Source organism: Lathamus discolor, chromosome 3 (genome assembly GCF_037157495.1).
Source record: "Lathamus discolor isolate bLatDis1 chromosome 3, bLatDis1.hap1, whole genome shotgun sequence".
In the NCBI taxonomy this organism is placed as follows: Eukaryota; Metazoa; Chordata; class Aves; order Psittaciformes; family Psittacidae; genus Lathamus; species Lathamus discolor.
Window position 1 is genome coordinate 121,347,258 of NC_088886.1, and position 24,411 is coordinate 121,371,668.

General features: G+C 39.1%; 1 protein-coding gene across 1 annotated transcript; it reads left to right on the plus strand.

Annotated features, from left to right (window-relative positions):
* Positions 1-463: 463 nt before the first annotated feature.
* On the plus strand, positions 464-24,016 carry CFAP221 (cilia and flagella associated protein 221). Its single transcript, XM_065672851.1, has 24 exons — positions 464-535; positions 1,465-1,636; positions 2,099-2,199; positions 3,189-3,281; positions 3,381-3,476; positions 3,970-4,070; positions 6,561-6,664; positions 8,781-8,940; positions 9,586-9,709; positions 9,796-9,905; positions 10,126-10,236; positions 10,822-10,909; positions 13,102-13,191; positions 14,594-14,689; positions 16,125-16,215; positions 17,217-17,344; positions 17,787-17,867; positions 18,867-18,974; positions 19,118-19,294; positions 20,747-20,905; positions 21,331-21,425; positions 21,939-22,028; positions 22,232-22,351; positions 23,595-24,016. The coding sequence occupies exons 2-24, from the start codon at positions 1,498-1,500 to the stop codon at positions 23,716-23,718; spliced, it is 2,586 nt and encodes an 861-aa protein (XP_065528923.1). The 5' UTR covers positions 464-535; positions 1,465-1,497; the 3' UTR covers positions 23,719-24,016.
* The last annotated feature ends 395 nt before the right edge of the window (positions 24,017-24,411 follow it).

Genomic DNA, 24,411 nt, shown 5'->3' on the forward strand with positions numbered 1-24,411 from the left:
TACGGTTTAGATTGCACCAGAAATCCTTTGCTAATATAAGTCTGTCTACAGCTTTTCAAAAGCTGTATTCCTCAGGGGGAGTGCTGACCAGGAGAAGGAGGGTGACAGTCATACAAGTTAAAGTTGAACAACGCAGGTGGAAAGAATGTAAACCTCGTGCTTAGAATTTGTTTTAGTATGGTTCCATCCGAGTTTGGTTGGTGTCACTACCTCAGCAGAAATTTACTGTTGTTGTGCAAAATAATACAGTTCCTCTTACAGATCTTCTGTTGCAAATGGAAAATTTGCACTTGGAGCCATAGAGTGGAAAATATTCTTGAGGGCAGGGTTCTGGTAGAACATTATTTTAGGCTTCTTATTTATTATTTAGTACTGCACAAAGCCATAAATCAAAGCTGCACTTTATGAGTTTGAAGCACCTCTCAACTTCTGCAAGATCTAAAACAGGCTAGAAAACCAGACAAATGCTGGAGATGAGACCATAAAATGGATCAGGGGAGGTGGACCTCTTCAGTCCTCAGAAGTCTTGATCCAGGTATGCTGGGCATCACTTTGGTTCTCCCCTCTGCCCTTCTTCCCTCAAACTTTTAATAATCAGTGTTAATTTTAAGTTGGGGCCCTTCAGGGTCATTCAAGCATTGGGTGAGTTCAGTTGCCCATTGATAATAATGCAGCACCATCCTGAGCTGCACACCCACCTTCCCTTCGTGAAAAACAAAGACAAAATGAAGGGGTTTCAACTCCCTTCTTGAAGGCTGAAAAGGTCAGCATGGCTTTTGAGCATGCTTTTTCCAAAAATAAGTTCTTTGGTTCATAGGAGAGCTAAAAGCTATATGCTATTTTTATGAAGATAATTTCTTGTGGATAGGTTGTGTCTGGTTTCCTTGTTGCATATTTGCACTTGTCATTAGAGAAGTTTATGTTCTGATAACTGTGCTTACTTAACACAGGTTCTATAATACCCAGGCCTTCTGGATTTACAGTTATCTTCATTAAATAACCCAGATGATGCTGTCCGAACAAAAGATTCAGATGCCAATATTCTTATCCCTCATATTAATATTTAAAAATAAAAACTTAATCTGCAAGTTAACAACCCAAACACTCATGAGAGATTGGAAGAATATTTCTGTAGGACTCAGTTTGGATAGCAGGTTTATCAGAAGAACCTTCTCTCCTTTTCTGTGATGGGAGATGTAAAGGAAGAGAGAGATGTTTTACACAGTCGTGAAAGGCAAATGTCCCTGATAAGCCTTAGAACATGGCCAAAGTGCTAGGGCTTGCAGTGGGAGCAATGTTTCATGGAATCAGTCAGCCCTTGCACTTAGTACACACAGAGAAACCTACTTCAGTAGGAAAGAAAGTAACTCCCTATCCTAATGTCTTTAGGCAGGTTTAGGTAACAAATTCTATCAGAGCAAGGGAATACATTTTGATCATTATGTTATTTTGATTTTACCCCAGGTGCTGAGGAAACTGACTCCATTTCTGTCCAACATGAATGTAGTTCGATCAGCCTCGACAGAAATCACGACTGCTGAAAAATCCTTCAAGGAAATGCCCAGTATCCTTCTGGACAGCCTAGTGGAGGAACCTAAAAAAAGACATGCTGTTCCCCATCACCTGCTGGAAACAAGTAAGTTTCTGCTCTCTGACTATTTCCCAACCTTGGAGCAATTCGAGGAGACACTTCATTATCATTATATTTTTTTGTAACTCATAAGCAAAACTCCCATCCTGCTGCTTAAATTGTGTCTTCCTGTGAGCCCAAATCATAGGATAGATAGTCAGAATGACTAGAAAGAAAGAAATAGTGGCTGTGAGGATTCTGGTTGACCCTCACATTCTGGGGAGGCTTTTTGAAGCCATGATGCTAGGAGAAAACTGATGACATGGCTCTGCTGGGGTAATAGATGCTGCCATAACTTTCCACTCAAAGAGTCATGCCTACTTACAGGAGAAATAATCTTCTCTTTTTTTTTTTTTTTTCTCTATAATACATTGGGTGCAGCATAAAATGCTTTATCAACATAAGTAACAATCACCATGTGCATTTCATCTGGTCTCCTTTTCCTTGTTTTATTTTCTGTCTCTATAGAAATTTATTTGGAATGTCACAGGAGCAAAATCGTACAGGCTGAGCCTGCTGTGTTACACTATGGAGGGTATGAAGTTGGAAAACATCACCAACAGATACTTGTAAGTGTCCAAGCAGGGATCCTCTTGGGGCTCATAAAAGGATAACAGAAGCTGAGTAGACTGCTTGTGGTTGTGAGGCCTTTTGCTCTCTAGACTGCTCTAAAAAGCAGCACTTAAAATGAGTGGCCCTGCGGTAACAAAACAGATGAGTACCATGCTGTGTGTATCACTGTCCTTTACCTTTGTCTGTTTTACCTTTCTGCTTCCTGTGTCTGCAAGTACTGTTAGTGAATGTGACTTGCACATCATGATTGAAGGATTCATTCTTGAGCTCCTTAAGAGACTGTTCTCAAAATGTACTTGGATTGTCATTGTGTCTGCAAACCTGTTCACTGGTGGGAAAATTTTGAAAGCAACTCTGGTCTTCTGCCAAAAGCAATTTAATCTAAGGGAAGAAACAGTGCATGGATTTGATTACCTTTCCTAGTTTGAGTATTTCCTTTACTTCTCTCTTCTTTCCCTTTGACTGCCTTCTTTATTCATGTTGTAAGTGTTTTAAGGCAGAGGTTGGGTGATTATGGTGGACTAAGTTCTCCAGATATAATGAAAATAAACAAGATGCAGGAGACTTTACAGGCTGAACTGACACCATCCGACAGTTTGTTGCTTTGTGATGCAAAACAAACCCATGGAATATTACAAAATGTCTGTTGTTTCAGACCTGTGTAAAAGTGAAGTCAACAGGTTGTTTCATTTTTTGTTCTTTTTGCACATAAGCAAAACAGGACCAGAATTTGATTCAACATCAGCACTGTCTTTAGCAAGACTTATTCCTAGGTAAGGAATTGGGACTTAGTTACAAAGACTGAAACAGCAGGATGCAAATTTTACTTGATTTTCTTTTAAATTCAGAGCATATTCAGAATTATTTCTTCTAAAGTAAAAATTGTTACTTCTTTGCTATGGATAGTTTTACAAAAAGAACAGTTGGCATTCTCAGTTGACCTCATTGTAAAGTGTTTTGTGGTTTGTTTTCTTTTGTTCTACAGAAGCTAATAAATACTTCTGTTGATGTAATAAACCTTCACATAATACCACCACAGACAAAGTATTTTCAGATCAAATACAACAAAACAGTAAGTGTCAGAAAGCCTTTACACTGCTCTTTGCATGCAACACTGGTTTTGTGTCATATAAGCAGCTTTTACATGTCTTCTGCCTTATTTTGGGTCATTTTCTAGTACCGGCTTGTCCCTGGCTTGTCATATGTGGTTACTGTTGATTTTTGTCCTGATGAGTGGCGGTACTACTATGACTGCATCAGAATTCACTGTCAGGTGAGGATTTATTATAAAATATATATACAGTTGTAATGGAATGAAACAACTATTAGGACATGATGATAAAGTAAAGGTACAGTTAATCTCCTAGAGCTGGATGGATTTACTCCCAGTAAGTCTGGATTGGAGTATTTCATTTTAAGCATTTAAAATTTTTCTCTCTGTAAACATCCCGAAGCTGTAGGTGGAATATCTTCCTTATTCTGTTATTCTTTGCCAGTGGTTCAGTCTTTGTGCCACACTGATACAATGTCTTAGCTGAACAGGCTTAGAGGAACTCTACAGAGTTGCTGAAAGTATGGAAATACAGATGGATTCTGAAAGTGGGTAGAATATCAAAATCTTGAGGTGCAACACAGTGATGATCTCAAAAATGTTTTATGCCCACTTACTGGCCAACTGCTACAGAAACATTTTCTTTTCATAGCATTTATTCCTTGTAAGAAATAAGTATTTACCACTTTCATTTTTATTTTTTATTTTTCCCCAGGGAGATGATACATTAGTTGTTCCTGTGCATGCTTACCCTGCTATGAATGTTGTAGAATTTCCATCATTTATAAATCTGTCTGATGTACCAGTTGGTCAGAGGTGAGTTAAGGACAGATATCTGTCCACATGCACAAAATCTGCAAAATCTCCTTTTTCTCTATTTGTACAACTTAATGTCTTGAAAGCTTTAAGGAAGTCAGCCTCCATCTGGACTGTAGAATAATTCTGTATATGAATAGTTTCACGCACATGTTCACAGGAAAGTAAATGTTGTGCAAACTAAACATATACATAGATGTAACTGGGGCATCAGTCTGAATCTGTGCTGACTCACTTCACTCATCATATGTGAAGCAATATGGCTGCTGTTTGTAACCTGTACACTCCAAGTGCTATGTCTTTTTAGCATTAGTATATGAATGGATCTTCCTTTCAAGATGAAGTACTCTGGAAATGAAGTTATGGTAGGTGTAAGTGACAGCAAATAGCTAGACTCATTCCAGATTTTGATCAGTCATTATATTTACTTCTTCTGTTTAAAAATAGTTGATGTGCATCTTTTGATGTGGAGCTCTAAATAGTGGAGATTTCATTTTACTCTGTCTGTTGCATACATGTAACATTGAGTGTTCTCATGAAATAATCACAGTAATTGCTAATAGGAACTGGGAAGGGGGAAAGGAGAAGGGAAATTCTGTTGATTAGGGTCTAGTTCTGTAGTATATTGGCTATATTAGTTGTAGTGATGGTGATATGTGTCGCTGTAAAGATGTGAGTGAAACCTAGGAACTGAAGGACTTAGCAGCTAGGGTTTTTTTCTTAGCCTGGTTTTGGGAGGCCGGGAGGGGTAGTGAAGCCAAGCAGCTGGGATCACTTGCTAAGAAGGAGAAAAATAACTGGTAATGCTGAACCCAGGACACCTGTGAAAGTAACTCATGAATTTTACTGAAAGATAGAAATAAGAACAGGCAAAGCACCTACAAGGAACATGCAAAATTCTGCAGTAAAAATGGGCCCAGCATTGCAGAATGAACATTCGCGTCTTTTTGTTCATTTGTTTTTCTAGTCCCCCTTAATCTGCTAAACTCTAGTGAATATACCAAAAGTGATGTTACAGCTTTCTCACGGGGCTGGACATAACTCCCGACTCTCTGGGTGCCTCTAGGCATGATGTGATTCTATTTATTTCCTTCATTTTTACAAGTGTTGAAGTATACAGAATTTTCATACTCTCAGAATACAAAGAAGAGATTAGACAGAGTGCAAAATACATTTTTAAATAATGGGAAAGTTTTTCAATGCAACAGGGATGGTCAGAGATGCCCTGAGGGAATTTGGAATTGTTCCTGAAGAGAAAACTGATGGTTTCTCTTAAAACCTAAGGTTTTAAGGTAAAACCTTAACTTTCACAAGTACTTTTCATCATTAGTCTGTTAAAAACTTTCCTGAAAATGAAAGCTCTCTGAAATGCTTGGTACTGTACAGAGCTCAAGGGACTATGGGCTCAATCCATAGCCCACTGAGATCAATGGAAAAACTGCCTTTTACTTCCAGTAAGTGTAGGATAAATCCTATGTTCTAACACCCAGCTTTCTCCTTAGGTACAGAAGGTCCATCATGCAGCAGCCAGCATAACTCTCTTGGCTTTAAGGCATTTTGGTTACCGTACAAGCCACACTAAACCTTAAATTGCCTCCTCAGTCTGCTGTTGCATCTTCTAAGTGAATAGGTCATATGGAAGCAGAGTAAAAAGCACTTTGTTATTATTGTTTATTTCCTTAGGCATTTCAAAATATGCTTTCCAAAGGAACAACTGTATAACATGCATTCTTTGCTAATCAGCAGGGTGTGATTTCAGTCAGATAGTTTACAAGAACCAGAAACAAGCCTAGGTAAATTGGTGTTGATTTGTAGGATGATAGATGGTATTACACCAATGCTTTTGCATTTCAACTTGATACATGAAAATAGATGCATACAAAAGCAAGACAGTTTGAAAAGATGTGTGCTAAAACCCCTCACATGACTTGTGTGAGACATAAAAGGCTTTTATGAAAATCATGCCATTGTATCATTATTTCCCCAGTGGTTAAAATCCAGTCATTTTGATGTGTTGCAGTTTTCAACACTTTTGAATATTGCGCAGTGTTTTCTCATCATTTTTCACAAGGAGAGCCACAGAAGAAGACTGATTTCTGGTTCTGTACTTACCGTTGCTCTCATTTGGATTGTTGGTACTTGCTAGATATTGCAGTTTGTAAGAATTTGAGGATACACATAAATAACTTCTAAAAAGTAATTCTTTTATTTTTACTGTAATCAGATTCTGTATGGGTAGGAGAAAGTAAGTCAAGATGTAAAATATCCATCATTTGAATCAAGATTTAGCTCTCATTTCCTCAGTGAGTGAAATGTCTGAAATACTTTGCTGTTTTGGAACAAGGAATGACTGTTTTCACACTAATAAGTAACCCATTCCTCTGAACACAGATAAATTCAGTGCATGTTGTGCATAATGTAAATTTCCAACTTGTAATTGATGGTCAACTGTAGTTTTATTAATTTATTTCTTCCTTTCTCTCTTTCCAGTAAAGAGTATGTTATCCCATTGCAGTGCAGCTGTCCAATAGATTTTGAATTCCACGTTGATTTAATTCAGCCTCACAGAGCCTTCACTGTCCAGCCAACATATGGTAAATTGAACTTATTTAAAGTTCTAAATGTTAAATGCATACTTATGAAGTGTGGTTACTTGTGACAGTGTATTCAGTGCTGTACAGTAAAAGTCTTTGCTTCAGAGTGTTTCCAGGTACATGATGGATAATTATTAGGAGTCATATGCAGCCTCATAGCAAATAGCCCTCTGTGGCTGGTAGATTCTTTTTTTGTCAATGCCCAGCTGCAGACCTCTGCAAAATACAGGATGTCCCAGGCAGTCCATCCAGCCTTTGTATTCTCTTCTTTGCCAGCATAGCCTTTTGAAAGGAGAGGGGCAAGAAGCCCAGCCTTCACCTCTTTATCACACCTTTTCCCAAGGACTGTCTGTCTCCTGCCCCATTGAAGGAACATCTGTCTTTGTGGAGTAGGCATGCATCAGATTACTTGATTGGGGGTACAGGAAATAAAAGGTGACTTATGCTCTATCAAACATACTCCCATACCTGGTTTTCGCTAGCGGTCTGTAAGAATTTTTAAAGAGCTGTATCTGATGCTTCAGGAGCTGTTACAGTGAAGGGCACAAAACACACCACTGCAGGTGTTTCGTAGGAGGGCATGGATGTTAGAGTCAGTCTAGACTTCTGTGTGTAGGCTTTACAAGAGGCAGGGACTTTTGGAACAGTATGCTCAGCTATTTTCATGTGTAATGCTGGATCGGCTCTGTCTTGAGACAGACATACCTTTGCTGGTCCGGTGCTGTCATTGTTACATTGGCCAGATGCTGGCAGAAGCATGCAAGTAAGTGCCCAAGTGTTCCGACAAAAATGTTTGTGCAGACCTAGCTGCATAATTCACCTACGCATTCTGGTCAATTCCATGGAAATACATAAAGATCTAAATAAATAAAAACCTTAAATCTGGCACTTGGCACCATTTGTGAAACTGGAATTTAAGCTTTGATTATTTATGTAATGAAATAAAAATTGCAGTTGTTTCTGTATGTACAATGATTTTTCCCTGTCTTGCCAGATGGATTTTCATTTTTTAGAAGTAGTAGTTGGATTCTATCAGGTATGTGGTTCACAAAGATGAACTATGGTGCTGCCTTGATTAGGGTCATTCTTTCAGGATAATATTCTTTCTTTTTTTTGTGCTTAAAGAAGTTTTGATATATCAAGTGAGGACAGGAACAATATTACAACTGAATAAAATGAGAGAGAAGTTGTAAAATTCCTCAGGAAGTTTTTGTGGTTTTGCACAGTCATAGAAAAAGTAGCTGGAACTAATCCATGCTTTCTAAGTTGCTTTAGTTCTGGAAGAAAGGGGAACAAAATATGCCAGAAAAAATATCAACCCAGTAACAGTGAAGTCAGAAACTGGTAGCTGGGAATTCTGAAGCACTGAATGATATCTGAAAAGCACTAAGAAGTTTTAGCGCCTATTCAAGCTGTTGTGTTGTGAGATATGATGAAATAATAAAAGAAATTCCACACACATACCCAAACCCCCAAAACATCCCAATGAAACTAACTGGTGTTTAAAACAGCAGGATACAGAAAACCAGGAAATGGTCTCTTTACAGAGATGAGAATTTAGTATTTCGGATGAGCTGAATAAATTTGTTGCAAAATGCTTAGGAGCATCAGGGCCTGCATCCTGGAATTCCACTGAATGTTTACAGATATGAAGGGTGGTTAAAGCGGCTGAGAAAATAATGGAGTAGGTAATAATGAAAAAAGACCAAGTAGAGACAGGTAATGCATCAAATCCAGATGATTCCCCAACTTGGAGGGAGGCAGAGGAATATGTTTATAATGCCTTGTTCATGAAAGCAGGACATGCCAGAGACTTAGGACTGGCAGAAGCAAGTGAAGAATTTCTACATACAAAGAGGCAATCATTTTTCACAATAGTAGGAAATACTATAGTCTTACTGTCAAATCTTTCTGCTGTTGCAAAATATCTCCAATTATCTGGCAATGGATAGTTCTTGAAAAATGCTTTGAGACCTGAAATATTTTCCAGGCCTACTGCCATCCATTCAAATATTAATACTGTTTTTAAAAACAAAAATGTAGTCCAGAGTCAATTTCAGCATACTTAAGTGGGCTCATGTTAGATGGACTCATTGTTTTTCTCTTCTAATCATAGGAATCATTCCAGGCAATGGGAAAGTGGAATTAACTGTGAAATATTCCCCAGTTGGATATGGAACAGCACAAATGACAATGCAGTTACAGATTTCACAGTTTAAGTCAAAACCCTATGTATGTGTATTCACAGGAACATCAACACCACATCTGGGTCTAACGTATGTGTAGCTGACTGATCTCTGAGTATTTTTGCCCAGTGCTAAAAGATACATCCGTTTGCTGTAATCATTTCAAGCATTTGGATCTATGCACTTATGTAATTTGACTGTTAGTACATGTACCTTGCTCTTCTACATCATTTGCTCAGAATGTCCTTAATCTGTATGAAGTGAAACTGTACCAAAATAAACATAATTGTAGCATCATTGAATGGTTTGAGTTGGAAGGGCCATTAAAGAATACCCAGTTCCAACCCCCTGCCATGGGCAGGAACACCTTCCACTAGACCAGGTTGCTCAAAGCCCCATCCCACCTGGCCTTGAACACTGCCAGGGGTGGAGCATAATGAAAAGTAACATACCCTTAAAGAAGTGTTGATCATCCTCAGTTTCTATTGTAACTGTTCTGTGTTATTCTTACTGCTGAGGCCTTGCAACATACAGGGCATTTTGAGCAATGAAGTCTTTTGGGCTGCACTAATTTTTTTGTGAACTCTGAAGAGTAGGAAGTTTGCTTCCAAGCGTCATTTGGGAGATACATTTACGTCTCCATGTATATCTAAAGGGGATGTAAATGCATGTATTAGACTTATATGCCATTTAAAGAATACTTACAAGAGCAATATCTGTCCTTCTGACACCTAGAAAAGAACATTTTGACAAACTACAGAGTCACCCAGAGAAAAAAGCTGCGTCTTCAGGAAAATTTGTGATGTGGAGAAGAAACCAATTCAGTCGACCACGAGCAAGGCCTATTCAAAAAGTAAAGGTGTGAACAGATAATAATTTCAAATATTTTTCTGGGCTGAAAATATTTTTTATTTGTATTTCTTCCTATTAATTTATATCTCATAGGAAATTGAATACCAGAACCTCAGATTCCCCACAGACTTGTCAAATCCATATGCTGTAGCTACTGTTTTGAATCAGGAACCAGGCAAATTGAGGATTAAAGACTTGAAAGAAGGTAATGTAATTAAGCAGCATAAACTTGGTTGTAGCATTATTTGTAGATTTTTTATGAGGAATTCTGCTCCAGAATTGCTGAGGTGATGTTACTGTAGTTTCTGTAACAAATCTTACCTTAGCTTTGTGTCTTAATGAGTTCAGTTATCATAACAGTGGATTTTGCAATTCAAAATTCAATCTGGGCTGAGGTGTGATACGGTTTTCTGATATTCCTGCGGTCCTTTCCCAAGGCTGTGAAGGAATAAAAACAAGACAGATGAAGGAAACTCTATTTCAACTAAAAGTTAAACAAAATATTCAGGAAGAGGAAGCAAGTCATCTGAAGTGGTAAGTGTTAGTTAGTTAACCAAATTAATGAAACTGGGATTTGCTTAACTAAGGCCTCTATGAATGATGTATGCAATATCCTTTAGTGCATAATGCTGACATTTCATGTCCTGATAGGTTTGTTTTACAGTTAAGTTACTGTTGTTTTCTTTCTTTTTTTTTTTTCTACATAGGTGTAGTCTCAGCAGTAATCCATAGTAGTACTCAATGAGGTCTTTGATTGTGTTATGGTTGTGTTCAGAAAGACACCTGTTGAAAACCTTGTTCATTTAACCTTGTTCTCAGACATCTCATCTTGTGCCCTTAAAGGCAAAGGAAGCTTTTGGTATGGTTGTCAATAAATCTGGGTGAAAATGTACACTGGAGTGAACAGAACAGCATATGTACATCAAATGGCATAAAGCAAAACACATAGTCATGTGTGTAAGCACACTGTGGTTTCATTTGCAATCCGCAGATCTGCCTTTTATGCTAAACATTATGGATCCCTGGACCCCTTAGGAAGAGAAGAATAAGTCTGTTAGCCTTTAAATAAAGCAAACTGTGCATTGAGTAAAGCATTTCTTGTCTCCATTGTAAATGCAGGCAAGTTCGTAAAGGCCAAGATCCAATCTCTGTAGAATTTAAAGAACAGATTATCGAAAACCGACAGAGGGAAGAACAACAATACAAGGTTAGTTTTTCTACAAGTTTAAAAACCCCCTTATACTTTCAGATTACACAGTGCGCTAGTGAATTGCATCAAGCTCTTTACATCTTCAGTTTTTCTTCATACATCCATTGCAAACCTGTACTGGTAGTACAGGTTACTGTAGTTATATCTTTATTATGCCTGTGTATCACTGTTTCAGAGGTGGTTTTTCTCTTGGAGGTAGACACAGAGAATCATAGAATCATAGAATCATAGAATAGTTAGGGTTGGAAAGGACCTCAAGATCATCTAGTTCCAACCCCCCTGCCATGGACAGGGACACCTCACACTAAACCATCCCACACAAGGCTTCATCCAACCTGGCCTTGAACACCGCCAGGGATGAAGCACTCACAACCTCCCTGGGCAACCCTTTCCAGTGTCTCACCACCCTAACAGGAAAGAATTTCCTCCTTATATCCAATCTAAACTTCCCCTGTTTAAGTCTGAACCTGTTACCCCTTGTCCTGTCACTACAGTCCCTAACGAAGAGTCTTTGCCCAGCATCTTTATAGGCTCCCTTCAGTACTGGAAGGCTGCTATTAGGTCCCCACGCAGCCTTCTCTTCTCCAGGCTGAACAGCCCCAACTTCCTCAGCCTGTCTTCATATGGGAGGTGCTCCAGTCCCCTGATCATCCTCGTGACCCTCCTCTGGACTTGTTCCAGCAGTTCCATGTCCATTTTGATGTTGAGGATAAGTTATTAATGGAAATGTAACTAGATGTTTGCAGATTTGCACTCAGCCACATCACAGTGCAACATTGCTATGTAATCCTGTCAGCACCATGTCTGAATCCAACCTGTTGTTTACGTTGTACATCTCTGAAGAAATGATGTCCTGAAAGGCTCAGTCAAAGAGCTAAAAACACAGTCAGTACTCTCACACAGAGCCATGAGGAGGTGTTTCATGAGGTTGGTCTTCTGACCTTCACCTTCTCTCTCTTTGGCTTCTTTTGGTCATCCCAGATTGCAAGTCATCTTCCACAGAGGTGACAGCATCAATACATGGTGGCAGGAAGTATTTTTCCCCAGGTGGCACAGCCTGCAGGGGCAGGTGGGGCTTGTCCCTCTTATCCTGCCTCCTGGATATTCAAGTAGCTTTTGATATCCCATTGATTGCCAAGAAGCTTTTTATGGGAATAAAATTATAGATATGGTAAAAGCTTAATTTATACAGTGAATTAGGCACAGTGAATTCATTCAAACATTATATTTAATGCAAAGGAGCAAGTGAGTAAAAAGGGAATCTAAGTTGTGAGATTGATGTATGACTGAATTAGATGAATATTAACTTTGTTTAGAAACATTTATTTACCTACATGTTGACCATAGAGGATCTGGAGATCCCTGCCTGATTTCACAATTGCCCCCATGACTCCCTGATAGAGGCATATTTTCACTCATGCTGTCAGTTTTTTCACCTTGAGTGTCGTTAGGCTTCACAGAGTATTTATTATCCTTTTATCATTTGCTCGGGTGGCCACTTTGTTATACAGCCTGGGAGTGGCTGTCCTGGAGACCTTTAACTGGTCTGTCTTCCATTGTACTAACTAAAACCTCAGTCTATGAAAATCATGGAAATTTGACTCTGCAAAATAATGCCGAGATCTCTATTTAAGACATAACAGTATGTTGGAAATGAAACAATAGGTGAGTGGGACTGGGGTGAAAGCAGCACAATGAAAAGAAGCACTGGTATTCATCCAGCATGCCTGAACACTGAGGGGGTCTCAAAGAAGTGAAATGATATCAATAGTAAACTTTCACACATGAGCAGATTAAGGAGCTGGCACCATTGGAAACCATGACAGGAGATGTTCACAGAACATGGAAAAGCTGCAGGAAATTTATGTAGCGCTGCCATGATCTGTTTGAGTGCTAACTTTTGGTATCTGTTCCATAACCCCTCTCTGGCTGAATCTGTCTATGCAAAATAAACTGTATTTCATTAGGGCAGAGATCTGAGTGAAACCCAGACCCAAAAAGACATTATTTAACTTTGTTTGACTTGCTCAAGGGTTGCAGTAATCACTATCTAGAAGGGAATGAAGTCTGTGTTTTAACAAGCACCTCCAGAAGATTACAGCGTAAATTAATTCTACTAGTTGTAAGGGAGGAAAGAATCCACTGGATGCTTTGTTCTAATGTGATTGTTCTTCCTGATGATAAATTAGATCCAGAGAGGAGATCCTATCGTAGAACAGGAATTTCAAAGGAATGAAGTAAAAGTTTCTTTCAGACGTGTTATCCGGCCTGTTGACCAGGTTTGTTTATATGTTGTTATTGTCTGCCATATGTTATTATCACCTACTAAGCTAACAAACAGATAGATATTTGGCACTGCATACTTTTTCTCCTAATACTCGTATTTCTGTGTCAGTGTCTTATTTCCCATTTTACTTTCAGTACAGTAGCACTGTGCTACATGCACAACACATTTTCTGACATTCTACTCTAATATGAGAGACAAGTGGATATTTGCAGGCCTAACCTCAGATTCATGTTGCTTCTTTATGAAAGTTCTCTTAGGAGTACCTTTGTCGTGCCTAAATATAAGGTTAAGCATATCACAAGGTTTACAAGCTTTACCTGCATGTCAGATTGACAGGAACCTTTCTGGTACTTAGATTTTTTTGTCCTTCTCTGTGGTGTGAGGTACTTCCTAACATCGAGTTCCTAGGATTATTTGGAGCTTTATTTAATAGATAACCTGCTGCTGAATGAACTTCTAATGGCAGTAACACAAACTGCCTTCTTGAGGAACATAATAGCTGTGGAAGTTGTCTTTTGCTGTACTCTTACACCTGTTATAACATTGTTTGGTGAGGCATGGCATGAGGTTGTGTGGGGGTGGTGTTCTAGGGGCCTTCCTAATCTAAATGTTGGTTGAGCAGCTGCTCTCCTCCTGAGAGGTACTGTACTCTGGGAGCACTGGTGTCTCTTCTAGTGCCATGTTCTTCTGTTACAGTTTAAAACTAGATCTTTAAAAGAGATTAATGCATCAGGAAGATTTACTTGTGTTCAAAGAGTATTTCAACAATTTAAGACATTAAATATAGAGACATCACCTCTTCCTCAAGTATGTCCAGAACCAGAGATCACTACATATGGGGACATTTTTCTGGGGAATTATCACTCTAAATTTATCCTTGTCTGTTGCCCTTCTCTATGTGTGTACTGTCAGCCATTACTGGAGACAGGGTGGGCCACTGGTTTGAGCGCTTACAGCTCACATCCATACAAGATGAAGTGTGGATTTGGTAGAGAACTACTACATTCTCTTCAGTGTCTGACTGCCCATGTATTACACTGGAGTAATATGTGGTTATCATGTGTGTGGATGCAAACCCTGCCACGTTATCTCTGCGTTCCCATACTGCATCTGAAAATATTCGGTTATTACCTCCCATTAAGCCTTGCAGTGAAGGCTTCTGGTTAAATTCCAATACTGCAAATGCTTTCACTTGACTTAATTTCAGTGTTTAGAAACAGCATACAGATTCAGGCCAAGAAATGGCTCGGGCTGAAAGAAATTTCTCAGTAATTGTGAAAGGGTTGTGATTTTTCTTTTCTGCTTTTTGTTTGTTTGTTTTGTTTCTGTTTTTGTTTTTTGTTTGTTTTTTTGTTTTTTTTTGTTTTTGTTGTTGTTCTTTAAATACCATGCAGTATCCAGGTGTCCATCCCACATTTGACCTGCTCCATAATGACCCTTGGGAGAACAGAAACAGGATGTTCAGGAAATTCCAACAGGCAGCATACAGGGTAATGTGAACAACCAGAATGTGGTGTGATGGCATGATGCCTTGGAAATAGCACAAGAGAACATGCAAGCCAGAACATAAGGAGTCTTCACAGCTAGCCAGGGATTTGATAGTTTAATGAATATATCCCTGTTTCACCAGGAAATAAGAATTAGGAGTAAATTTTGTATTCTGTGGGTGCTCCTGCTGGTGCTTAATATTGCAATCAATGCTAAGTAAATGCAAATGGATTTAGACTTTTTTTTTAAGTGAAAAATACTTCTACGTATTAAAGAGCAGATTTCAAAAAGCATATAGTTGCTCAGTTTTGGATCCCGAGGACAAGAAAAACATGAATAAGCTGGAGTGAGTTCAGTGTACAGCCGCCAAGATGGACAGGGTCCTGAGCACTCAGTTTGTGAAGAGACACTTACTCAGCCTGGAGAGGGAAAGTGGAGAGAGAGAACAGTACCTTCCAACAACTCTGATGAAGTTCTTGATGATGGAGCCAGTATCTTTGGAGTGGTGCATGGTGGGAGTATGGGAAACAATGGGCATCAATTCAAATAAGAGAGGTGTAGACCACCTATAAGGAAATCCTTTTTTACCATGAGGACAGTCATTCATTGGAGAACATTACCCAGAGAGGTTGTACAGTCTACATCATCCTTTGATGTTTTCAAGACCAGACTGGGTAAAGCCCTGAGCAGCTTGGTCTTATCTCGTCACTGACCTTTCTTGGAGCAGGAGGTTGGACTAGGACTTTCCAACATGGAAGTTAAAGACTAACCAGTAAAATCACTTAACTCAGTGGATTTAAATATTATCTTGCATCTCCACTGCTCTTTTTCCAATAAATCTAAATTTAGCAAGCAATATGGATGTTTCCTACTTTCCTAGTGTTCAGTTTGGATAGTGTCCAATCTATTTACAATATTAGGCTCCATACAGAGGTTCTGAAATGAAATACTCTTTCCTCTATCGCACAAATAAGGAGGTAGTTAAATGGCCCCTTCTGGTATTAAAACCTAGGAATCCTCATTGTGGTATATGGCACTAGGCAAATTTCACAGTGCAGGTTAATACTTATTCTCTTCATTCATTAAGCCACAACTATTCATATGGCCCTGATCAACTGACTACCTACCCACTGTTAAATCTGTATATGCCAACAGACACAGCTGAAGGATTAAGACCTAGCTAAAAAGTCTGATTAACCTGTAAGACTAAATGAAAACTTGGTTTTGTTGAATAATGTCATGTTAGTTGAGATCCATTCTGCATCTCTCTTTTCCCATTTTCTCTCTCCTGATCAGAAAACTAACCATAGTTGAAAAATCTGAGAGATGGCCAAGTGAGCTCTGTAGAATAAATACAGTTCTAATGGATGTTTCTTTCTACAGCTGTAAATCTTACAGTGTTTGGCTGAATGTTAAACTTAAAAATCATTCTCTCAGATTGTTGTGCAGAATCGGCTAAATCATTTACTGCTTCTGTTCCGTGGGCTAAGCAGAGAAGCCAGAGACTTGGAGGAAGGCTTTGTGTATGGTAAGGAATAGAAGAACAAGTTGATATTTTGGCTATGAATTATGGTAATCCAGGTTGTACTGCAGTGTGTCAGGTGTGTTACATATAAAGACAGAATCCTTAAAAAGGAGTCTTCCTAGAAAAGAGAGCAGTGTGACAAGGTAGAATCATAGAATCACAGAATGGTTGAGGTTGGAGGGGACCTTTCAAGGACCTTCCTAGTCCAACTCCCTTGCAATGAACAGGGACATCTTCAACTAGATAAGGCTTTTTTTATAAGGAGTTCTCCTCCTTATAATTTTCTCATACAAGTGCTTTCAAAAAATCACTTTACAGTGAAATGAAAGTGCTGGCCTGGATAAGTTACTTGTTGTTTAACAGCCATAGAAGGAAACTGGCCTTGGATGGCAGTCACAGTTGGATATACTGGGGACAGAAGAGAATTTGTGTTTCTTATTTCCCACTCCCTTGTACACACACAATTTGACAACTGCTGAAATGTCTTTCCATGTCAGGCTTTTTCCTGCTTCTGCAAGTAGGCATTTATAATTCCCAGAATGCAGAAATTGCAGGGATGCTTCAAGTAGAAGGCATAACAGCAGTTAGTGTAACAGAGGCCTTCTAACCTGTCTCTGCCTTGCTGAGCAGAATGAGGTAGAGGACCGTGCTGGAATATGTGAGGTTTAATGTCCTTTTAGAAAAGGGGAAATTAGTTCTGTCTGATAGTCAAGATATTGTGCCTGCTATATTGTAGATGTGGCATTTAAAGTCTGTAAGAAATATTACCTTTTTATATTGAATGATGTCTACTTGTATATATTTAAAAAATTGTATTTATAAATTTAGAAATCAATATATAAATATCAAGCTATAAATTAATAAATTAAAATTTATATTAAAATTACTAGACATAAACTGTCTTATGAAGATGTTAAATATATTTTGTGGCTTGATTCTATTTTTGAAACACTGTATTGACACATATTAAAAAAATCTTAGTATTTGCTTTCCATTCACGACAGAAAGCAGGAGTTTCAGCAAACCAGAGAAGAGTGAAGAATGTAAGGGCTTTTCTTCCAACATAACTGAAGATCGTATATTGCCTTTTGAATTTCCCTTTTACAGTTCCTATGAGTTGCAGCAAGATTTGGTAGGTACAGTAATGAAATGACAGCTCACACTCAAGATGATAGAAGTTTGTTGTGGACATTGGCCTCAGGCGCTGTACTGCCTTTATTAAAATTTCACAATGTGACTGGTGTTCTGGGATTCTGAGAAATTAATTCAGGACTTCAGATTTACTAAGGCTGCTGCTGAAAAGAGTAAAAAACCTTTGCATTCTCTTAATGGCATTCTAAAATTCTGAATAATACATTCATGATCAGAGTTAGTTAACATCCATGATTTTGCAGAAGGAAAGAAATGAGAAGCAACTGAAATGCCAAAGTCCAAGACAGGACATGAGAAATATCAAACAAAATGTTTGCATAATTATTTCCATATGTTTTCAAGTAGCTGTGCTTATGGATTGCTGACAATGCAAAAACAAAGACCCATCATATTACCGGGTTTTAAATACTCTATTTTTTCAGGCACCTGATGCTCTTGGCCTAGTTCCTATTGAATCTGTAGATGTGAAAGTGAGACATGTTATTCCTTTTTACGACTTGAAGGTGAGTCAGAACAGCTTCCCCAGATGTATCATGTTTCTCTCTTTCACCGGTCCAGTTAGACATGTTTTCTGCCTGATTCAGTGGCTCCAGTCTGCAGCCCAGTAGAAATGTTGTCTTAATACAGCTGTATGATTATCATGTTTTTATTAAAAACAAATTTTACCTGTTTCCATAAGTAACAAGCTTGTAGCCAGCAGTAGTCTCTCCAGATAGAGGTGAACCACCTCAGCTGAAATTATTATATTTTAACCAACAAAATCCCTCTATGAATAAAGATACTACAAGCCCTGCACACCACACAGTTTTTCCTTTGATTTCAGAGTTTCATGAAAGTGATATTATAGAAGTGTCTTTCCTTTTAGAGAGTAATGGAAGTCTTCTGTTTATTTGGCATTCAGATCTGCATGATCTCTTTGAAATATATATTTTTTTTTCAACTTTATGAGTACAGAAACTTTTCTTTTTCTCCTGACTTCTAAACCCTTTTCTCTCCAATTTTGAATAACAAAAGTTCAAATTTTGCACCCCATTGAAGTCAAAATGTTCCCCCAAGTTCAAATCAATACAGATTTGGGCTCAATGTTCACTTTTTCTTTCTTTTATTCAGATGGTGTAACAAGTCTAGAAGCATTCTTGTAGCGTCTTTTACGCTTATTACACATTGGTTCATCTATGACTGTTATGTATATTACTTAACACAGCTTTTGTCCACCAAATTGAGTTCAGAATATTAGAGCAAAACCCTATTAAATCCATGATATTTTATAGAAAAGTGAGAATGGAAATATTCCTTTCTGCCCTCATTCAGCTTGTCCTGGTGAAGTATGGCTTCTCAAAGCTTTGTTATACACCACATTCCAGAATAGTGATCCAAGTGTCTTTTACCACAGAGGTGTGATGTGTGTGATAAAGCTGTAATGCTCCATTCCACCTATGAGTTAATCAGTAGTGGTTAGTTACTGTCATGTCCTGCAGCATATCTTTTTTATTTGCACTTAGGTTCCTCAGCATTTCAGCATTATGAAGTATCAGCCATTCTGTACACACTATGCAGCCACAAGCTACAAACCTCAAAAACTTTCCCGACCACTGAGGCAGGGAGCCCAGGTAACAAGTCATCTCAGATACAAACTTTGCTGAAGTCACTCCCAGCCCTACATTCTTACAATTATTTGATTCATTTTGTCTCAACATTTTATGCCAAAAGGCTTACTATACTCTGAAAGCATTTGACGTCTGTATTTTTCAAGGATGAGTTGATTCAAGTAATTGCTTCTCCTGAGGGGCACCTTGACCTGGTCTCCCAGAAGGCAGATTTTCACAAACCATCCCCAGAAGAAGTGGCAGAAAGGGATATCAGCCTCTTAAAACTGGTTCCTCCCCAAGCTTTAGTCCACCCTACAGAGAGCATCCCACTTCGTATTTTTGTAAGTAGAAGTTGACTTCCACAAAGAACCTAAAAACAGAGGGGAAGAGGGGTTTGTTTCATCAGAAGCCTGATGTGGAATTGGTGGGCAATTTTCTTACTCAGTTTGGTACATAAACCTATCTACAGTGAGAGTAATCCCCCTTGTAGATAGAAGTCACAGAGCAAATCGCACTGAGAGGGGTACCATTTCATTTTAAGATGGAATTTGGTCAGTTTAGGAGAGGAATGATAAAGCAAATTTGCCAGTGAACAGGAGACCCTTCCAGTCTCACACTCCACAAATGGTCAATGATCCCAGGATTCCCTGGAACACCATGGGGCCTCTCCCATCTTCTCCATTTGTTTCCTCACTTGGACATTAGAAGAAAAGCCATGATTTTGGCATTTCAGTCCTTCTATAACCTCATGCTCTTGCCCAGGTAGTTGGGACAGGTGCAGTCTTTCTTCTGTTCAGCTAGGTGACTGCAGTTCTGCCTGATCCTTAGGTAAACTGAGAAAAGTGAAGTCAAGCTCTTTACTCATGTTGTGTCCTGCTGCCCTAGAGTTTCCAATAGTTCTGATAGCATCTGAAAACCACATTTCCAAGTTATTATGCACAGAGATTCAAAAAATCACAGCCACGTGTGTGGGAGGATTTTCTGTTAATTGTCATGTAAATTGTGCTACTTGGCATAGAGTGCAGAAAGTATTTCCTGACAGCGCATCACAGCCTGGAGGTCCCTGAGGTCTCTCTGAGCAGACAAAGACAGATGTATAGCTCAGTGAAGTGCCGTGCATGGGTACAGGCAGCATCTCCAAGCCAGCAAGTCACTGTGTCTGACTTGGTTGGCTTTGTCTTTCAGCAGTACTTAGCTGCAATGGGCCAGAGCCCAGAGTGCTAGTATTGTGATCTTGGAATAACATATATGGTATAGACTTGTACTCACTGCATGCAGCCAGGACACCAGTGGACTTAGTGATGAGATCCTCTCTGCATCACTCTCACATCAGTTTCATCCCTCTGTCATGTCAGTGTAAGAGCCAGGCACAGCTTGATCCCACACTACCCAGAATTAGTCTTTACTCAGAAACAGATGCTAATGCAGTAAAATGGATGACGAAATGCTCACTAGCTTCCACCACAGCAAAGTCAGTTCCCATTCTGAACTGTTCAGAGAATCAGCAATGGATTTTGGAGTAATCAGGAAACAGTTTTTTCTTCCAAACTTGGAGATGACACCTAAATTGCTGTATTTTAGACAGCAGAGAGCATGGATAAACCGGCAGATTATGGGTCTGTGATGAGGGGAAGAGACAGGAAATGAATGGTCAGACCAAACAGAACAGTCACAATGAGACACAGGTGTGAATCTGGGGAGACTACATCATTTATAAGAACTGAATTTTCATCAGTTTAGTTCTTTATGGTGCTCAGAGTGATTTTGTAAGATAATCTCTTCTTTGTTTTTAGAATCCTGCTCCAGGATTAGTTCCAGTTTTAATTCCTTTGGCCTATTCTGAAACAAATATTGAATATCATCTTTGTCCTCATCCAAAATACACCTTTACCAAGGAATGTCCCAAAGGATCTAGTATTCCAGTCACACAAAAGAAATTTTTACATCACAAGGTATGGCCTTTTGAGTTTATTGTATCAGTACCAGGCTTGGGTATGTTTTTGCTAAGAATTTGTTCCAAGTAATCTAAAAGGAAGATCAAGAGTCATCCTAGATAGAAAACGTTTTCAAATGTAAATTATGCAACACCTAAATAGTCAGTACATGGGTCAAAATAACTTGTTCTTTTTAGTCTTTATCCATGCCTCTTATTTATCCCTGGATATTTCTCTGCTCTTTCCTTCTTTTCACTGTCTATTGTATTTTCATGACCTTGCAGTGGAGGAAGCATCTTTTAAATATGGAGAACTTCAGCTTGCCAGATTCAGTTCTCAGCCAAGAAGTCAGTCTGCCCATCAAGTCTCTCCCTCCACTGCATACACTGCATACACTGCATTATGTATTAGAGATCTGATTGCTGTAGCACTTGTCATTTCAGGATGTGATTTCTGGAGTAATGGAATGGAAAAGATTCTTTCCAGTGGTTTATTCTACTTTTTCTAACACTCCCACATGGACAAGTACAACACCTAGGTAAGAAAGAATTTGAGTGTACAGTGCCTCAACCCAGCACTAGCTTCTGCTGTCTCTGACTACATTGACCAGTAACTAGTCCCACAGATAAAAATGGGGCTACAGGTGGAATTCATTGCTGCTCAGAAATTCAAAACCAATGGGAAAAACCCCTGCTGACCTCATTGAAAGGTGAGTTAAGAACCATATTATTAGAGGAAATACCTAGCCCTGGAAGAATTCCAGTCTGGACTTTCAATAATAGCTCTCCTGAATACTTTTTGGTTCAGTCCTAGAAGAGCCTGGGAGCTACAAACTCTTGTCTGTCCTGCAGAAGTATGAATGGTAAAACCTTTAACATATGGGCACCTGTACTCAGTAGTAGCCAGCATGTCTCAGGCTCATGTTCCCTCATATCACAGCAGTTGCTGACTACATCATCTTCATTGTAATTACTACTATGAAGCTTCAAAATATAAACACTTAGTGCAGTTACTCTCTTCCCCTCTTAAACTAATACCATTTCCATCACAGGGATCCTTACAGTTCAGATATGCTTCCAAGAGATGTACCACCAATGCTATGTGACTTACCAGAGAGAGACAAGGAGAATATAATCGACCAGTAAGTTTCTCCTCTGTTTTGAATTAAATGTGACTGATTATTATTTCTTAAAGACTTGTATGGATGTACCTAAACCTGTCCCAAGAGGTCCCCAAAGGCAAAAGCACAGTTGCTCTTACATGAAACATACTTTCATTTTTTGTTCGCTAAAAAATACTTTTAAAAGGATCAAAACAACTGTTCTTTAACTTATTAATTTTTAGGGAGACAGATGAAAATGAGTTCAAAATTACTCTTACTCCAGAGATGGTAAAAGCTGAATTTCCACAAATTGGGCAGACACTCTCAGAAGAAAGCAAAGAGAAATCAGCAAAAGAAGAAAGGTAGGTATGATTTGAAGTTTAGGGAGAGGAATGGGAGGAAATCTGAAGACAAGCATCCCTTTCAGAATTATGTAGAAAGTCATACTGAGATGCTCTAGGGCCATCCCTGTTTGGCTTTGTAAAGAGGGAAACAAAAAAATATCAGTAAACAACGAAGTCCCAGTCCTTTCTTTTGTCACTAGAAGGTTCTTCATTGTTATGGGTAGGGTGATGTTTCTTTAGAGGACAGAGATACATTGCTCCTTTACAGCAGTTTCAACATTTTCTCTTTAAGGCAAATCAGTTTTTTTCATGTGTATGCTGTTGTACTGGCCATTACATCATATGTTCTTTCACAGGTAAAATGTAAAACTCAGTGTAGTATGTATTTAGCTTTCCTAACTGGCTAAGTTAGAATCATAGAATCATAGAATAGTTAGGGTTGGAAAGGACCTCAAGATCACCTAGTTCCAACCACCCTGCCATGGGCAGGGGCACCTCACACTAAACCATCCCACACAAGGCTTCATCCAACCTGACCTTGAACACCGCCAGGGATGGAGCACTCACAACCTCCCTGGGCAACCCATTCCAGTGCCTCACCACCGTAACAGGAAAGAATTTCCTCCTTATATCCAATCTAAACTTCCCCTGTTTAAGTTTTAACCCATTACCCCTTGTCCTGTCACTACAGTCCCTGACGAAGAGTCCCTCCCCAGCATGCCTATAGGCTCCCTTCAGTACTGGAAGGCTGCTATTAGGTCCCCACGCAGCCTTCTCTTCTCCAGGCTGAACAGCCCCAACTTCCTCAGCCTATCTTCATACGGGAGGTGCTCCAGTCCCCTGATCATCCTCATGGCCTTCCTCTGGACTTGTTCCAGCAGTTCCATGTCCTTTTTATGTTGAGGACACCAGAACTGCACACAATACTCCAGGTGAGGTCTCACAAGAGCAGAGTAGAGGGGCAGGATCACCTCCTTCGACCTGCTGGTCACGTTCCTTTTGGTTAGGAAATCCTAACTGGCCAAGAGTGAATGTTCGTTTCATAGTTACACTCCTTTTCCAGTTCTGCATAAGTAATGAAATACCCTCTGTGTTAATTTTATATATATATAAAATATATATATACACACATATATATAAAATAAAGAAAAAGAGAGAGAGATAGAGAAGTTATGTGTGTCTCTTCCTTTGTTTCGGTCAGCACTCCTAAGTAGCTTCCCTGGTTATTATAAATACAAATGACATTTTAAACTTCTTGCAGAGACCTGCAAAAGCATCCAGATGGACATTTTCAACTCCAACACAGTAAGCTCAGAGAGAAGGTTCAAAAACATGTGGAGGAAATGAAGCTGAAAGCACTTAATAAAACCCTTGTTCTGGAATAAGAATAATTTTACAAAGTCCATGGCTTGGCACTGCTTATCCTATCAGTGCATGAGGCTGCCTATGTCCCTGCTACATATACTTATGTTCAGTGAGGTCAGCAACTTCTCATCCAGAAAGAAGAGAACCACCAGTGATACCACCTTTCAAGGACTTTCACTGTGACCATTACCACCCCCCCACCCCCCCCCCCAGTAATTGCTCCAGCGAGAATCCTCAGCCATGTGCCTGCTGATTTTGTCCTGGTGCAAAGGACCAGAAAACCACAGTACCACCATATAAATAGTTTGGTAATTAATGTACAGCCCAATATTTACAAATAAAAAGTAAAAAGTCTCCATGACCAAATTCTTCTGATTTGGGGGTTTTTTTAGTCATGTCCTGGCCTTGAATTTTTGCAGGTAAGTCACTGAATCTCAGACTTGACTGGGAATCACACACTTGAGACTTTTAATAAAAGGGAAGACTTGAGCACAATTGCTGTCCATAAATGTCCAAGCAGATCTCATTAAATATTCAGAGGGTTAAATCAATGTATAGCTCTTTTGGCAGTAGGGTATATGGACTGTGTGAATGAACTCCAGAGCCTCATGACAGACCTGCGATGCTCAGGGTGTATTCCCTAGGAAAGCAAATACATCAGCGTATCTTGTTTCAGCTGAGATGTCTCTTGCTTTCTTGTGGGCAAGCTGGAC

What these genes read in the sequence shown, in the direction of transcription:
- CFAP221 (XM_065672851.1), top strand. Translation starts at nt 1,498, where the DNA reads ATGAATGTAGTTCGATCAGCCTCGACAGAAATCACGACTGCTGAAAAA. An exon ending in TTATCCGGCCTGTTGACCAG is followed by an intron (nt 13,192 to 14,593) that starts GTTTGTTTATAT and finishes AATACCATGCAG; the next exon opens with TATCCAGGTGTCCATCCCAC. An exon ending in CACTGAGGCAGGGAGCCCAG is followed by an intron (nt 18,975 to 19,117) that starts GTAACAAGTCAT and finishes GTATTTTTCAAG; the next exon opens with GATGAGTTGATTCAAGTAAT.